Source organism: Dendrobates tinctorius, unplaced genomic scaffold (genome assembly GCF_039654945.1).
Source record: "Dendrobates tinctorius isolate UK_male_01 unplaced genomic scaffold, ASM3965494v1 ptg000201l, whole genome shotgun sequence".
Classification (NCBI taxonomy): Eukaryota; Metazoa; Chordata; class Amphibia; order Anura; family Dendrobatidae; genus Dendrobates; species Dendrobates tinctorius.
The window spans coordinates 4,328,506-4,343,813 of record NW_027361868.1 but is presented as its reverse complement, the minus strand read 5'-3'; the positions used below and the strand labels follow the sequence as shown (position 1 = coordinate 4,343,813).

Genomic DNA, 15,308 nt, shown 5'->3' with positions numbered 1-15,308 from the left:
TGGGTTAATGTGGTGGATGCAGGGTCCACAGGGGACAGCGGTGGTGGGACAGTGCTGCCTAGCCCACGGTATAGGAAACAGTTGGCTGTAGGCGTTCGACCCTCCTCCTCCTCCTCCTCCTCCAGAAGCGAAAGCTCGTCCACAGAGCGCAGTCGTACGAGCACTCCATCTGCAGCTGCCACTGTTGCACACGAGGTGTCCCCCTATCGAGCAGCTAGTGGAAAGCGTCAGCAGGCTGTGTTGCAGATGATGTGTTTGGGCGACAGACACACCGCTGAGGTGATGGCCGAGTACTTGAAGCGACAAACTGAGTCATGGCTGGGCAGTGTACATCTTGAGGCAGGCAAGGTAGTTAGTGATAACGGCCGTAATTTTGTGGCAGCCATAGCCCTTTCAAAACTCAGCCACATACCTTGCTTGGCTCACACCTTGAACCTGGTGGTGCAGTGCTTCCTCAAAAATTATCCGGAGTTAACAGCCCTGCTCCATAAGGTGCGAAGACTGTGCGCGCACATCCGCCGGTCGCCTGTACACTCCGTTCGTATGCAGAAGCTGCAGCGATTGCTCCACCTTCCCAACCACCGCCTCATTATCGACATTGCAACAAGGTGGAACTCCACCCTGCACATGGTGGAGCGGCTGTGCGAGCAGAGGCAGGCCATAATGCATTTGTGGGAGGATACACGGCCAGGCACTTTGAGAGCAGACATGGAGTTGACAGGTGTGCAGTGGTCGAAGCTGAAAGACCTCTGTAAAGTCCTTCAGTGTTTTGAGGAATGCACACGGCTGGTAAGCGCAGACGACGCCATCCTAAGCATGAGCATCCCACTTATGCGTCTGCTCATGCAAACTTTGACGCACCTTAAGGAGCAGGCGTCTGCAGCCAATGTTGATGAGGAGGAAGAGGAGGACGGAATCCTTGATGACATTCAGCCATTGTCTGCTCAGGGACCTCTCCTGGACGAGGTGGAGGAAGAAGAGGAGGAGGAGGATGATGATGATGGGGAAGATTACTTAGGGGAGGAGGATGCATCTCGTGGGGCAAGTGAAAATGTTGGCGTGGCAAGGTCTGGTACAGGGTTTGTGCGTGACTGGAGGGATGTGGATTTGCCAGAAAGTGCTCCTCCACCCAGCACTCGCAGTGCATCATTGACACGGGGAACATTGGCCCACATGTCAGATTATGCCTTGCAGATCCTAAAAAGGGACCCCCGCATTGCCAAAATGATGAACGATGTCGACTACTGGTTGGCCAGCATCCTGGATCCACGCTATAAAGGCAAATTACAAAACATCATGCCACAGGAGAACCTTGACCTAATATTGGCTAATAAACAAGCAACTCTGGTAAATCGGTTGCTTGAGGCATTCCCAGCACACAGCAGCGGTGATGGTTCTCACACGAGCCGTACGGGCCGGGGGCAGCTTGGCAGAGGTGTTCGTGGTGCACACAGCAGAAGTGGCGTTGGAGACAGGGGTATCATGACAATGTTGTGGACTGATTTTTCAAATACCGCTCACACAACTGGTAATACTGCATCGATGGAAAGTGACAGGAGACAGCAGTTGTCAACTATGGTAACAAACTACTTTTCCTCCCATACAGGTCATTCCCCTTTGACTATTGGGCCGCTAAACTGGACACCTGGCCTGAATTGGCCCAATATGCCTTACAGGAGCTCGCTTGCCCAGCTGCAAGTGTGCTATCGGAAAGAGTCTTCAGTGCAGCTGGATCAATCCTGACAGAAAAAAGGACCCGTCTGTCAACCCAAAATGTGGATGATCTAACCTTCATTAAAATGAACCATGCATGGGTTTCCAAGGATTTTGTCCCACCTTCCCCTGATGACACATAGGGTGACAGAAAAATGGCTTGCTTTGGTCCACCTCTTCCTGGGACTTCACCTATTTCGCCTTTTGCATCAGTTGAATGTCCAACATCAACATATGCCACTTTCTAAAACTCCCTAACTGTGCTGCCTCCCCCCCCATGGCCGGGGTCACCACCTAGCGCACGACACCGTGCGAGTGCCGTTGCACTGGACAGGTGGGTAGGCCGACTCTTGGGCGCGGGCACTGGCACAGGGTCCCTCATAGTGCAATCAAGTGTCTCTGACGTGGTGGTGCACACCCGCCGTCAGACACACCGCTGTACTATGAGGGGCCCAGTGCCAGTACCGACGCCCACGAGTGGGCCCCCCTTGCTTGGGCAGGGCCCCAGCATTTGCAATCTTTACCTCTCCCTGCTCCTCCGCTGTGTAATCTTGGCCGTCAAATCCATACTGTGCCTGACACCGTCTGAGCCTGCCTCCTGAGACATATATTTTGAATGTGTATGCTATCCATACATGTTATCTGGTGATACGGTACCCTTTCTAACCTTTGTGCAATCACGTGCAATCCATACTGGGCCTAACACCGTCTGAGCCTGCCTCCTGATGTATAGACATAGATTTTGAATGTGTACGCTATCCATACATGTTATCCGGGGATACGGTACCCTTTCTAACCTTTGTGCAATCACGTGCAATCCATACTGGGCCTAACACCGTCTGAGCCTGCCTCCTGAGACATATATTTTGAATGTGTACGCTATCCATACATGTTATCTGGGGATACGGTACCCTTTCTAACCTTTGTGCAATCACGTGCAATCCATACTGGGCCTAACACCATCTGAGCCTGCCTCCTGAGACATATATTTTGAATGTGTATGCTATCCATACATGTTATCCGGGGATACGGTACCCTTTCTAACTTTTGTGCAATCACGTGCAATCCATACTGGGCCTAACACCGTCTGAGCCTGCCTCCTGAGACATATATTTTGAATGTGTACGCTACCCATACATGTTATCTGGGGATACGGTACCCTTTCTAACCTTTGTGCAATCACTTGCAATCCATACTGGGCCTAACACTGTCTGAGCTGCCTCCTGATGTATAGACATATATTTTGAATGTGTACGCTATCCATACATGTTATCTGGGGATACGGTACCCTTTCTCACCTTTGTGCAATCACGTGTAATCCATACTGGGCGTGAGAACGGCTGGCGAGCTGTTAAGCAAGCTACAGCACCTGTGGTTTGCACACGTAAGTTTTTAATTTTTTCAGGAATGACGGTTAGGCCTAATTCCGGAACTGCGGTTGACCTGCACTTACTGGGAAATCATCGTTCGCGGGTAATAATTGTAATCAGTGATCCCCATCACTAACGTTGTTCAGCGGGTTATCTGCACCCGTAAGCGACAAACGCTGGCCTTTTCAGTGTAGCGCACATACAGCCACGGACATGTAAGGGCATGACACACCAGTTATTGGCCAATCTCATGTGCCAGAGCCTCACGTGTCCCTCTAGTAAGCCGGACTCGGACCGCGGGGCATGACGGAGTCTCGTTCGTTAACGGAATTAAGCTTGCAATGTGTGCATCTGTTCTGTAGCTGGCATGGTTGAGGTTTCCCAGGTGGAGTCGAATTTAACCGTAGGCTCCACTCCTGGTGGTGCCCTTCTGGACATTCCTTTAAGGTTCAGCTTTGCAACCATACTGCCCACGTAAAACAAACACTTTGCCTTCATGAACGCTGTTTGGAGGGTCATGACTCGTGGGAATAACGCCGCCCAATCAGTTAACCTGCTAGAGAGATCCTTCGTTGCTCCCAAGCATGACATCACACTCCCTAGGAAGAAGGTAATGCCACTGTGGCGACCGTACTCCTGGGGGCGACACAAGTGCACTGATGCCCAGCCACTGCTCGATGAAACTGCTGGTACATTGACCCAGACCACTACATTCCCCTCGCACGCTACACGACCTGAATCTGACCCTGATGAAACTCAGGTTACCCTTCCCATATACAGTTCCATCTTACACGGTGACAAAGAGGAAGCTGCAGATGAAAGTGCAGGTTCGGCCCACCCGCCATCAGACACACCACCTTACTATCATGGGCCCTGTGCCAGTGCCGTCGCCAACGAGTGGGCCCCCCCTGCTTGCCCAGGATCACAGCACTTGCAAAGTTGAAATACTGTGCAGTGAGATGGAAGATGGGGACGACGAGGAATTCAGAGAAGTACAGGGATTCCCTAGCGAGGAGACTTATTTGATTGTTTTCAATGTTGGGACAGCAATTTTTGGGGAGCACTATACTCTGGAGAATGATAGATGGGGCCCACCATACACTGGAACATTCCAAAGGTGGACATCAGACACTGGTGCAGCATTTACAGGGCCCATTATACACTAGAGCATTAGAAATGGGGCCCATTATGTTTGGAGCATTATTTGGGCCCATAAGACAGTGGAGCTTCATCCATGGGGACCAACATATAGTGTAGCATTATGTGGAGCTCATCATATACTGTTTCAAACATTATATGGGACCAGTGATTCTGTATGGAGAAATAGATGGGCCTCGTCATGAGATGTAAAAAGTGAGGTATTTTTCATTGTACTATACCGCTATTTCTCTGCCGTATCGGAGCATGATGAGTTGTGGTATGTGTTAAAGGGGCGCTCTTTCGCCCAGGGCACATGAAAACCTGCAGCCAGCCCTCCCCCCCCACAACTTTAGCCAAATAACCCCCATTTTTCAGTGCGCAACTTGTATTATGAAGTTAATTAAGGTTGACAAGCTTAAGTAAGAAGAATTGATGCTTTTGGCATTCAAATGGGCACTGTAGGTGTGTTTCCTGTCCTCCTCTCACTGCCGACTTTTATTCCCCATTGACTTACATTGGGTTTCGTGTTTCGGGACGACCCCGACTTTTCCCTATAATCGGACGATCTTGCTCGACCCGACTTTTAGAAAAGTCGGGTTTCACGAAACGAAACGCGACCCTAAAAAAACAAAAGTCGCTCAACTCTACTGACCAGTGTCACTTTATGAGGCCATAACTCTAGAACGCTTCAACGGATCCTGCTGATTCTGACATTGTTTTCTCATGACATATTGTACTTCAGGATAGTGGTAAAATTTCTTAGATATGAACTGCGCTTTTATGTTAAAAAAATCGAAATTTGGCAAAAATTTTGAAAATTTTGCAATTTTCAAACTTTTAATTTTTATGCCCTTAAATCAGAGAGTGATGTCGCACAAAATAGTTAATAACTAACATTTCCCACATGTCTACTTTACATCTGCACAATTTTGGAAACATAATTTTTTTTTTTTAGGAAGTTATAAGGGTTAAAAGTTGACCAGCGATTTCTCATTTTTACAACAAAATTTACAACACCATTTTTTTTAGGGACCACCTCACATTTGAAGTGAGTTTGGGGGGTCAATATGACAGAAAATACCCAAAAGTGACACCATTCTAAAAACTGCACCTCTCAATGTACTCAAAACCACATTCAAGAAGTTTATTAACCCTTCAGGTGCTTCACATGAATGAATGGAATGTGGAAGGAAAAAATAAACATTTAACTTTTTTTCACAAACATTTTACTTCAGAACCATTTTTTTTATTTTCACAAGTGTAAAAACAGAAAATGAACCACAACATTTTTTGTGCAATTTCTCCCAAATACGCCGATACCCCGTATGTGGGACTAAACCACTGTTTGAGCACACGGCAGAGCTCAGAAAGGAAGGAGTGCCGTTTGACTTTTTCAATGCAGAATTGGCTGGAATTGAGATAGGACGCCATGTCGCATTTGGAGAGCCCCTAATGTGCCTAAACAGTGGAAACCCCCACAAGTGACCCCATTTTGGAAACTAGACCCCTTAAAGAACTTATCTAGATGTGTCGTGAGCACTTTGAACCCCCAAGTGCTTCACAGAAGTTTATAACGTAGAGTCATGAAAATAAAAAATCATTTTTGTTCCACAAACATGATCTTTTAGCCCCCAATTTTTTATTTTCACAAGGGTAACAGGAGAAATTGGACCCCAAAAGTTGTTGTCCAATTTGTCCTGAGTACACTGGTACCCCATATGTGGAAGAAAACTACTGTTTGGGCACACGGGGGGGCTCGGAAGGGAAGTAGTGACGTTTTGGAATGCAGACTTTGATGGAATGGTCTGCGGGTGTCATGTCGCGTTTGCAGAGCCCCTGATGTGCCTAAACAGTGGAAATCCTCCACAAGTGACCCCTTTTTGGAAACTAGACCCCCCCAAGGAACTTATCTAGATGTGTGGTGAGCACTTTGAACCCCCAAGTGTTTCACTAAAGTTTATAATGTAGAGCCGTGAAAATAAAAAAATCATTTTTTTTTCCACAAAAATGATCTTTTAGCTCCCAATTTTTATTTTCACAAGGGTAACAGGAGAAATTGGACCCTAAGAGTTGTTGTCCAATTTGTCCTGAGTACGCTGGTACCCCACATGTGGGGGGGGACCATTGTTTGGGCACACGGTGGGGCTCGGAATTGAAGTAGTGACGTTCTGGAATGCAGACTTTGATGGAATGGTCTGCGGGCGTCATATTGCATTTACAGAGCCCCTGATGTACCTAAACAGTGGAAACCCCCAATTCGAATTCCAACCCTAACCCCAACACACCCCTAACTCTAGCCCTAACCCTAGCCCTAACCCTAGCCCTAACCCTAGCCCTAACCCTAGCCCTAGCCCTAACCCTAGCCCTAGCCCTAACCCTAGCCCTAACCCTAGCCCTAGCCCTAACCCTAGACCTAGCCCTAGCCTGCCTACCTGCTTTTTTTTTTCTTTACTTTTTTTTTTATTTTTGTGTTTTTTATTTTTTGTATTTTTGACTCATAGTAACGCCACTTCTCCTCTGATCTCACACTGGCAGATGATCAGAGGAGAAGCAGCGTTACTATGTGACAAGATCGCTGCCCGGCACATAGTAACGCCACTTCTCCTCTGATCTCACACTGACAGATGAGCAGAGGTGAAGCAGCGTTACTGTGTGACAAGATCGCTGCCTGACACAGCTGTGCCAGGCAGCGATCAGCTGTGCCAGGCAGCGATCTAGTCACACAGTAACGCTGCTTCACCTCTGCTCATCTGTCAGCATTAGCTCAGAGGAGAAGTCGCGTTATAATGAGGGAGATCACCGGGAAACAAGCAGCTTTCCCAGCGAGCTCTCTCGTTGGCTGCTGTGACGCGACGTCATCAGGACCTGAACCAATCAGGTCTCGATGACGTCGGGGGTCCCAGCATGCATTGTGCACCGGGATCCCCGCGTTATAAGGTATGAGGGGGTCCCGGGGGGCACAAAACCGCCGACAGTAGATAAACGTCGGCGCTGCACAAAGCCCAGCAAGCGCCAACGTTTATCTACTGTGGGCGGTCGCGAAGAGGTTAACGAAGGAAAGTATGAAAAAAACCCTGCTGTGGTGTTCACAATCCTCTTGCAATAGGACAAGCTGAATGACAAAACAAGTGCTAGTAATATTCCAAAAGTAATAGGAATAGAAAAATAACTTTTAACCATGCCAAAGGAGTTGAAAAGAAAAGTCTTGAGTGAGGAAAAGAAGGGCTTAAGTCTGGCTTTACTAGCAGAGCGTCATGTTGCCTCCATCCTTAAAATTTCTAAGACGGCAGTCCATTACAACAAGGTCAAGCATCAGACATTGGGGACAAAAAAGTTACAGACCAGCAGAGGGCGAAAACAACTCTCTGACCGGGATGACCATCATCTTATTCGAATGTCACTCAGCAACCGCAGGATGACATCAAGTGACCTACAAAAGGAATGGCAAATGGCAGCTGGGGTGAAGTGCACGGCAAGAACAGTTCATAACAGGCTCTTAGAGGCAGGGCTGAAGTCATGTAAAGCTAGAAAAAAGCCTTTCATCAATGAGAAGCAAAGGAGAGCCAGGCTGAAGTTTGCCAAAGACCATGAGGATTGGACCATAGAGGACTAGAGTAAAGGGGGCTTCACACATAGCGATATCGTTAGCAATATCGCTAAAGCGTCACTGATTTTGTGACGCAGCAGCGATATTGCTAGCGATATCGCTGTGTGTGACACTTACCTCCGACCGACTTCCCCGCTGGCTATCGCTGATCACGCGAGAACGTCCTGGGCCGTTTCTCATCGACGGCTTCCTGCTGGCGCCGACGAGCGACGTGTGGACGTGGGCGGGAGGACGTCTTCATAGCTGCGTCTGACAGGTAAGTAACGACCGCCGACCGCTGCTACGTCACTGGTGAGATCTGCCTGTTTGGCAGCTCACTAGTGACCATTTAGTGATGCACCAACGTTACTGACCGGGTCGTATCGCTGTCAGGATCGCTGGTGCATCGCTAAATGTAACGGGGCCCTGAGATAATCTTCTCTGATGAGTCTAATTTTCAGCTTTGCCCAACACCTGGTCGTCTAATGGTTAGACGGAGACCTGGAGAGGCGTACAAGCCACAGTGTTTTGCACTCAGTGTGAAATTTGGTGGAGGATCGGTGATGATCTGGGGATGTTTCAGCAAGGCTGGAATTGGACAGTTTAATCTTTGCAAAGTACGTATGAATCAAGCCGCATACAAGGTTATCCTGGAAAATCAGTTGATTCCTTCTGCTCAGGCAATGTTCCCCAACCCAGCAGGACAATGCGCCATGCCACACAGCTAGGTCAATCAATGTGTGGATGAAGGACCACCGCATTAAATCCCTGTCATGGCCAGCCCAATCTCCAGACCTAAACCCCACTGAAAACTTCTGGAATGTAATCAAGAGGAAGATGTATAGTCACAAGCCATCAAACAAAGAACTGCTAAATTTTTTGTACCAGGAGTGACATAAGGTCACCCAAAAGCAGTGTGAAAGACTGGAGGAAAGCAACCAAAACGTATGAAAACTGTGATTAACAGTCATGGTTATTCCAAAAAATATTGATTTCTGAACTCTTCCTGAGTTAAAACATTAGTATTGTTGTTTCTAAAAGATTATGAACTTGTTTTCTTAGCATTATCTAAGGTCTGCAAGTACTGCATTTTTTGTTATTTTGACCGTTTCTCATTTTCTGAAAATAAATACAAAATTTAGTACTTGGAAATTCAGAGACATGTTCTCAGTAGTTTATAGAATAAAAGAGCAATTTACATTTTACTCGAAAATCTACCTATAAAGAGAAAAATCTGACAAAATGAAAATTTTGCAGTGGTCTCTTAATTTTGCCAGAGCTGTATGTAATATGAGATGAACAAAGGTGAATCAAACTGGAGCCATTATCTTCCAGTGCTGTCATAATTCAGATCTGCGGCCTCCATGAAGGCCCAGAAGTACAAGGTGTTCAGTGCTTAAAGACATGGCCGACGCGAGGAGGCTGAAATCCGACCACCACTGAACAAAACAGAAAAGTACCAAGGAGTTCAGTACTCAGATACACAGCCAATGAGAGGGGCTGAAACCCGACCACCACTAAACAAGACAAAGAAGTGGAATCATCTAGACCGGGCCAAGAAATATCTGATATAGATTGTTCAAAGGTTTTATGGACTGACTAGATGAGAGCGACACTTGACGGAGCAGATGGGCCTGAGTCTGGATCAGTAATGGCCACGAGCCTTGTTCCACTCAGATGTCAGCGAGGTGGAGGTGGGCACCGCTATGGGCTGGGAATATTAAAGATGAGCTAATTGGACAGTTTCGGGTTGAAGATGGACTCAAAATCAACTCCCAAATCAACTGCCAGTTTTTAGAAGACATTTTTTTCCAGCAGTGGTAGAGGAAAAAGTCTGCATCTCTGACCTTTCTGAAGGACAAGGCTTCATTGCAGCATTGAAGTCTCCACTGCTCTGTGCCAGGAAAAGCCTTAAGGATGCAGACTAATGACCTGGCCCTTCTTCACCAGCCCTAATCCCTACTGAGAACTTGTGGGCCCTTCTTAGACGGTAGATTTAATATGAAGGAGAACAGTCACCTCTCTGATCAATGTCTGGGGTTGTGATTGGTGTGTCCAAGACGTTGATCATCAACAGATTAAGAACCGGACAGACTCCATCAAGGTAGCTTACTACTAATATTGAAAAGAAGGGAGGCTAGATCGGGTAATGATATTTGTTTTGAGATTTCAAAATTGTATTTTTGTACATTTTGAGGGGTTTGGTTCTTATTCTCACTGCAACAGATGAAAATAGTAATTCTGACCTCAGAAATATTCTTCTAAGAATGACAAAACCAAACTGTTCCTTTCTTAAATATTCAGGACAGGTCTCAGGTTTATTAACCTTTTGGATTAAAAAATTAATAATCAAAATACAAATTTTAATTGCAGTGCATATTCATAAAAAAAATGTTTTTGATCGATGATTCAAAATAGCTACCACAACTTATCCATGATAAAATATATTTCACTAAATAATATGACCACTTACCTGTTTGTAAGCGTCTCCTGATACAATCGGAAATCTTGCATTCTTCCAACAAACTGTTTTACACCTGCAGACATATAAAGCGCAAACATGTAATTTAAAAGAGTAACTAGACATTTTTTTTTAATAATTTCGTGGAAAGTTATGAAACTTGAAAATCACTTTATTAAGGGATTTGTCTTCATTTCTGTAAAAAAATTAATGTAAGTGCCTTGCAGATTCCTGCTTTTCCCCAATCTATTTGACTGCTTTCTGTTGCATTGATATAAGAAAATTAAAAAAATACTACTATGGAGTACAGATGATGGCAGTGGTTGAAGTACAGATGATGGCAGTAGTTGAAGTACAGATGATGGCAGCGGTTGGAGTTCACATGATGGCAGCGGTTGAAGTAAAGATGATGGCACTGGTTGAAGTACAGATGATGGCAGTGGTTGAAGTACATATGATGGCAGTGGTAGAAGTAAAGAGGATTGCAGTGGTAGAAGTACAGATGATGGCAGTGGTCAAAATACAAAGGATGGCAATGATTAAAGAACAGATTATGGCAGTGGTTGAAGTACAGATGATGGCACTGTTTGAAGCACTGATGATGGCAGTGGTTGAAGTACAAATAATTGCAATGGTTAAAGTACAGATGATGGCAATGGTTGATGAAAAGGTGATGGCAGTGATTGAAGTACAGATGATGGCAGTAATGGATTAGCCCCATCTCCTCTTCTGAGTGTTCAGCAGATCAGAATAATCTCTTGTAGCATCGTATCACTAGAGTTAGTGACTGATTTTCCCCAGTCTATTTGCCTGCTTTCTGTTGCATTGATATAAGAAAATTGAGAAAACGCTAAATTGGAGTACAGATGATGGTAGTGGATGGAGTACAGATTATGACAGTGGCTAAAGTACAGATGATGGTAGTGATAGGTCAGCCCCTGTGTCATTCTCTGACTGTTCTGTGTATCAGAACAATGTCCTGTAGCAACCTATCCTCAGAGTTAGTGACACAGGAGCTGAGCCAAGCCTGTCACTGCCATTGTCTGTACTCCAAATCAGGGGTCCCCAACCGCCGGTCCGCGGCCCAGCACCGGGCCGCTGCAGTGCCCTTGCCGGTCCGCGGACACAAGGGGAGCCAGGGGCGGTCAGTGGCGTAGTGGGGGCTGGGGCGGCGCGCAGCAGTTCTTAGCGGCGTGTGTAGCGGCGGCCAGGGAGCGATCCAAGCAGCTCCGCTGCCTGCAAGAGGGAATAGCAGGAGCGGAGCTGCAAGGACCCGTCCAGCTTCCTGCCCGCCGCCCGCGCTTCCTGTCTCTGACTGACACAGAGAGGAGCACGGCCGCTGCTGCGTCAGAGCGAGGAAGCGCGGGCGATGCTGCGTCAGAGCGAGGAAGCGTGGGCGATGCTGCGACAGGTGAGAGGAGAGAGGTGGTGTCTGTGTGTATGTATATATAATGTGTGTGTGTTTGTGTGTTGGTCTGTGTTTGTGTAGCCTGGCCCTGGAGGAGATGGGGACATGAGGAGAAGGCCATGAGGGGAGTGATGGAGAGACGGCAGTGATGGGGAGAAGGGAGTGATGGGGTGAAGGCAATGATGGGGAGACAGCAGTGATGGGGTGAAGGCAATGATGGGGAGACAGCAGTGATGGGGTGAAGGCAATGATGGGGAGACAGCAGTGATGGGGTGAAGGCAATGATGGGGAGACAGCAGTGATGGGGAGACAGCAGTGATGGGGAGAAGGGAGTGATGGGTGAAGGCAATGATGGGGAGAAGGGAGTGATGGGGTGAAGGCAATGATGGGGAGAAGGGAGTGATGGAGCACTCATTCAAAACCTATGGTGAGTTGAGTCACATTATAAACGTTATTTAATTATAAGTATGCACTGCTACACTACAACCGTGTCCATAGCCCCACCCCCTTATGACCAAAGCCCCGCCCCTGCCACACCTCCATCCCCGCCCTGCCGGGCCATGGAAGAATGGTCTTGCTTGAAACCGGTCCCTGGTGCAAAAAAGGTTGGGGACCACTGCTCCAAATGATCTTGTTCTGATATAAATGCATCTGAAGGCAACAAATAGTCTCGGGATAAGCAGGGGTTTGGAAGCCACTTAAATGTAATGATTTTATGGGAAGGATGACAAATCCCCTAATAAAGTGATTTATAAAGTTTCTTACCTTTCCATGCTGGAAAAAGTTATAAGAAAAATAAATAAAAGTTTAGTTACTCTTCGTTTCGTCGTTCCAAAGATTAGTAGTAGAGGCTCCTATATGAGTCGTGGCCTAACGATAACAGGGTTTAATTCTTTACTGGAAAAGTGAGATTCATATTTTCTCTGAAGAACAGTTTGCACCATCCTTTATTCTGATTAGCAAGGTGGTATGGAGGCTGCTTCATTAAGCTGAAGTAATGAGCCAGTCCAGCTGCCACCTTTAATTAGTGAAGAGATAGGTACAATTGTTCTTTAAAGACGCAACATAAAGACTAAAAAGTGTTCTCCGATTCGGAGTGTCCACAGCGCGTTTTAAAGCATTTAGATTTCAATTAATCATATACTTCTAATGGAGAAATGTTGTGCTGCAAACACAGGAATCCTGAAGGCCCCAGAAACAAAGGACTTGGTAACTTTCAAATATTTAATGCCTCTTCAGAAAAAAAAATAACCTGATGGAATAGTTCTATGAAAGTCTCAGAATAAGTAAAACCTGATCAGTATCTTCAAAACTTTCTTGGATATGACGCGCCCGAGGCGCTGTGGGATACTCGGTACCGAGCCCGTCAACTTCAATGGGAGATGTCACAGTGGCGGTGACCCGGTCCGTGGCCCCAGGCGGTCATGTAACAGGGGTAGAATTGGATGGGGATAAAGTTTATGTAGTGATTTGTGTTCAACTGTAGCATAGCCGGCACTGCAGATGATCCCTGGGGGAGTAGATGGTGATGGCAGTGCAGATGTTAAAGCCTCTCCAACCAGGGCAGACCCCCAGAGATTGCGATGCAAGTAGAAGGCACGGAGTAATAAGGCAGGAGACAAGAAAAGTCACTTTATCATTTACTGTAGTTCAGGTGCAGTTCAGAGGAGATATTACAACTCTCACCAGGTTACAGTCTGTTCTGCAGAATCGGAGTTATCTTTCCCTGCTGTGACTCAGTGTAACCTCCTGCTAGTCTAATCCCTTCTGGGACCAAGGCTTCCCAGAGTTTAGAACTTCCCAGTATTGCCTCTACTCACTGTGTATTTCGCCTTCAGCAACTTGCAGCATGGATCCTGTGTGTGAGCAGCTCAAGTTCCCACTTGCACTATCCTTCACTGATGCTAGGTTCTTGCAGCATTTCTGAGGGAAAACACTTTTCTGCTGGTTGTATAATCCCACACAGTCTCTCAGCTTACCACCCCGCTCTGAAAGCATGGATGGTCTAGGGGCTGACTCCCTGATGCTTCTTAGCACTTACTCCTGGATGAACCACATGTCATCATGGCTTCCAAGAGCCATTCTTCCTCCTTCACACTGAGAACAACAACTTAGCCCCTCCCCCTACAAGGTAGGGTATGTCTGCAAAGCTCTCAGCTTCAGACAAGTGAGGAAGTGAGCAAATTGTGTGTGTGTGTCTTTAGAAGAGAAAGCATAACTCCCATTGCTCTCAAAACACATACAAAACAGTACATATTTAATCCTTTTGTGGAAATAAAGACGCAGGGCGCCAAAGATACATTAATCTATTCTCTGCCCTAGACCACCAGGGATCAAGATGGATCCAGCCATAGACCAACTGGAAGATAAAAATTGATCCATTCAAAGTCATAAACCACAAGATGTTCTAATAGTAGCCTCTTCTTCCCTGCCTTACACCACCAGAGTCCAGACATTAATTGCTTCTCTGCCCGAGGCCACCAGGGATAATGTGGATCCAGCCCTGGATCAGCAGGAAGTTAAACATTGATCCCTTCACAGCTATAGACCACCATGTATCCTAACAGTAACCTATTCTTCTCTGCTCTAGACCAGCTGGGTAAAGATATTAATCTTTTTTCCCGTCCTAGACCACCAGGGATTAAGGTGGACCCAGTCCTGGACCAACTGAACGATAAACATTGATCTCACCACTGCCATCAGGTATCCTAACAGTAACATTTTTGTCCTAGTCCACCAGGTATCCTAACAGTGACCTCTTCTTACCTGTCCTAGACCACCATGGTGAAGACATTAATCTCTTCACAAACCTACACTAGAGGAAATTGATGTCTTTAGTGACCTAGTCTACCAGGTACCCTAGCAGCAAGTTCTCGGCCCTATTCCACCCGTTTTCGAAACAGAAACTTCTTATTCCCTGCCCCAAAACCACCAAGGATACAGGCATTAATCATACAATCCTAGAATGTTAGAGTTGGAAGGGATCTCCAGGGTCATTGTGTCCAACCCCCTGCTCAATGCAGGAGTTACTAATCCATCTCAGACAGATGTCTGTCCAGCCTCTGTTTAAAGACTTCCATTGAAGGAGAACGCACTACCTATAGTCTTTGACCAGCAGGATGACAGACTTGGAACTGATCAGTGCTGTATACCACTAGCAGTAAATTACTTGCCTTAGACTACCAAGGATCTAGATATTAGTTTCTCCATAACCGTAGACAAGTAGGAAGATTTACATTGAACCCTTCACTGCCCTATGACACTAAGGATCCTTGAAGTCACCATTTGTCTGATATATACCAACAGGTATTCAGAAATGTAAGCATTTAAAGCACTAGCCCACCAGGGATGCAGTTAAATCTCTTCACTACACTAAGCCACTAAAGTTGCCATTTTCTAGCCTAGAAAACAGGAAAGTCATAATAAACTTCCCAACTACTCTAACCCACCAGGAGTGTTGTCAGTAAACATGTTATCACTCTAGAGCACCTGGGACTATGCTAATGTTTGGACTAGCTAACAATTGCTGGCAAACTGGTAAGGCAGAGATGGGTTTTATAAAGCGCAGTATAGGAGTATCTACCTAACAAATATTAACCCCTTAATGTCCAATGACGGACACAGTCCGTC

At 46.3% G+C, this 15,308-nt stretch overlaps 1 protein-coding gene across 1 annotated transcript in view; it reads right to left on the bottom strand.

Annotated features, from left to right (window-relative positions):
* Positions 1–15,308, bottom strand: part of USH2A (usherin) — a 994,545-nt gene that overhangs the window by 914,530 nt on the left and 64,707 nt on the right. Inside the window, exon 4 of the mRNA XM_073553328.1 lies at positions 10,283–10,346. Coding sequence (XP_073409429.1) covers positions 10,283–10,346 — 64 coding nt within the window. The remainder of the gene's footprint in view (positions 1–10,282; positions 10,347–15,308) is intronic.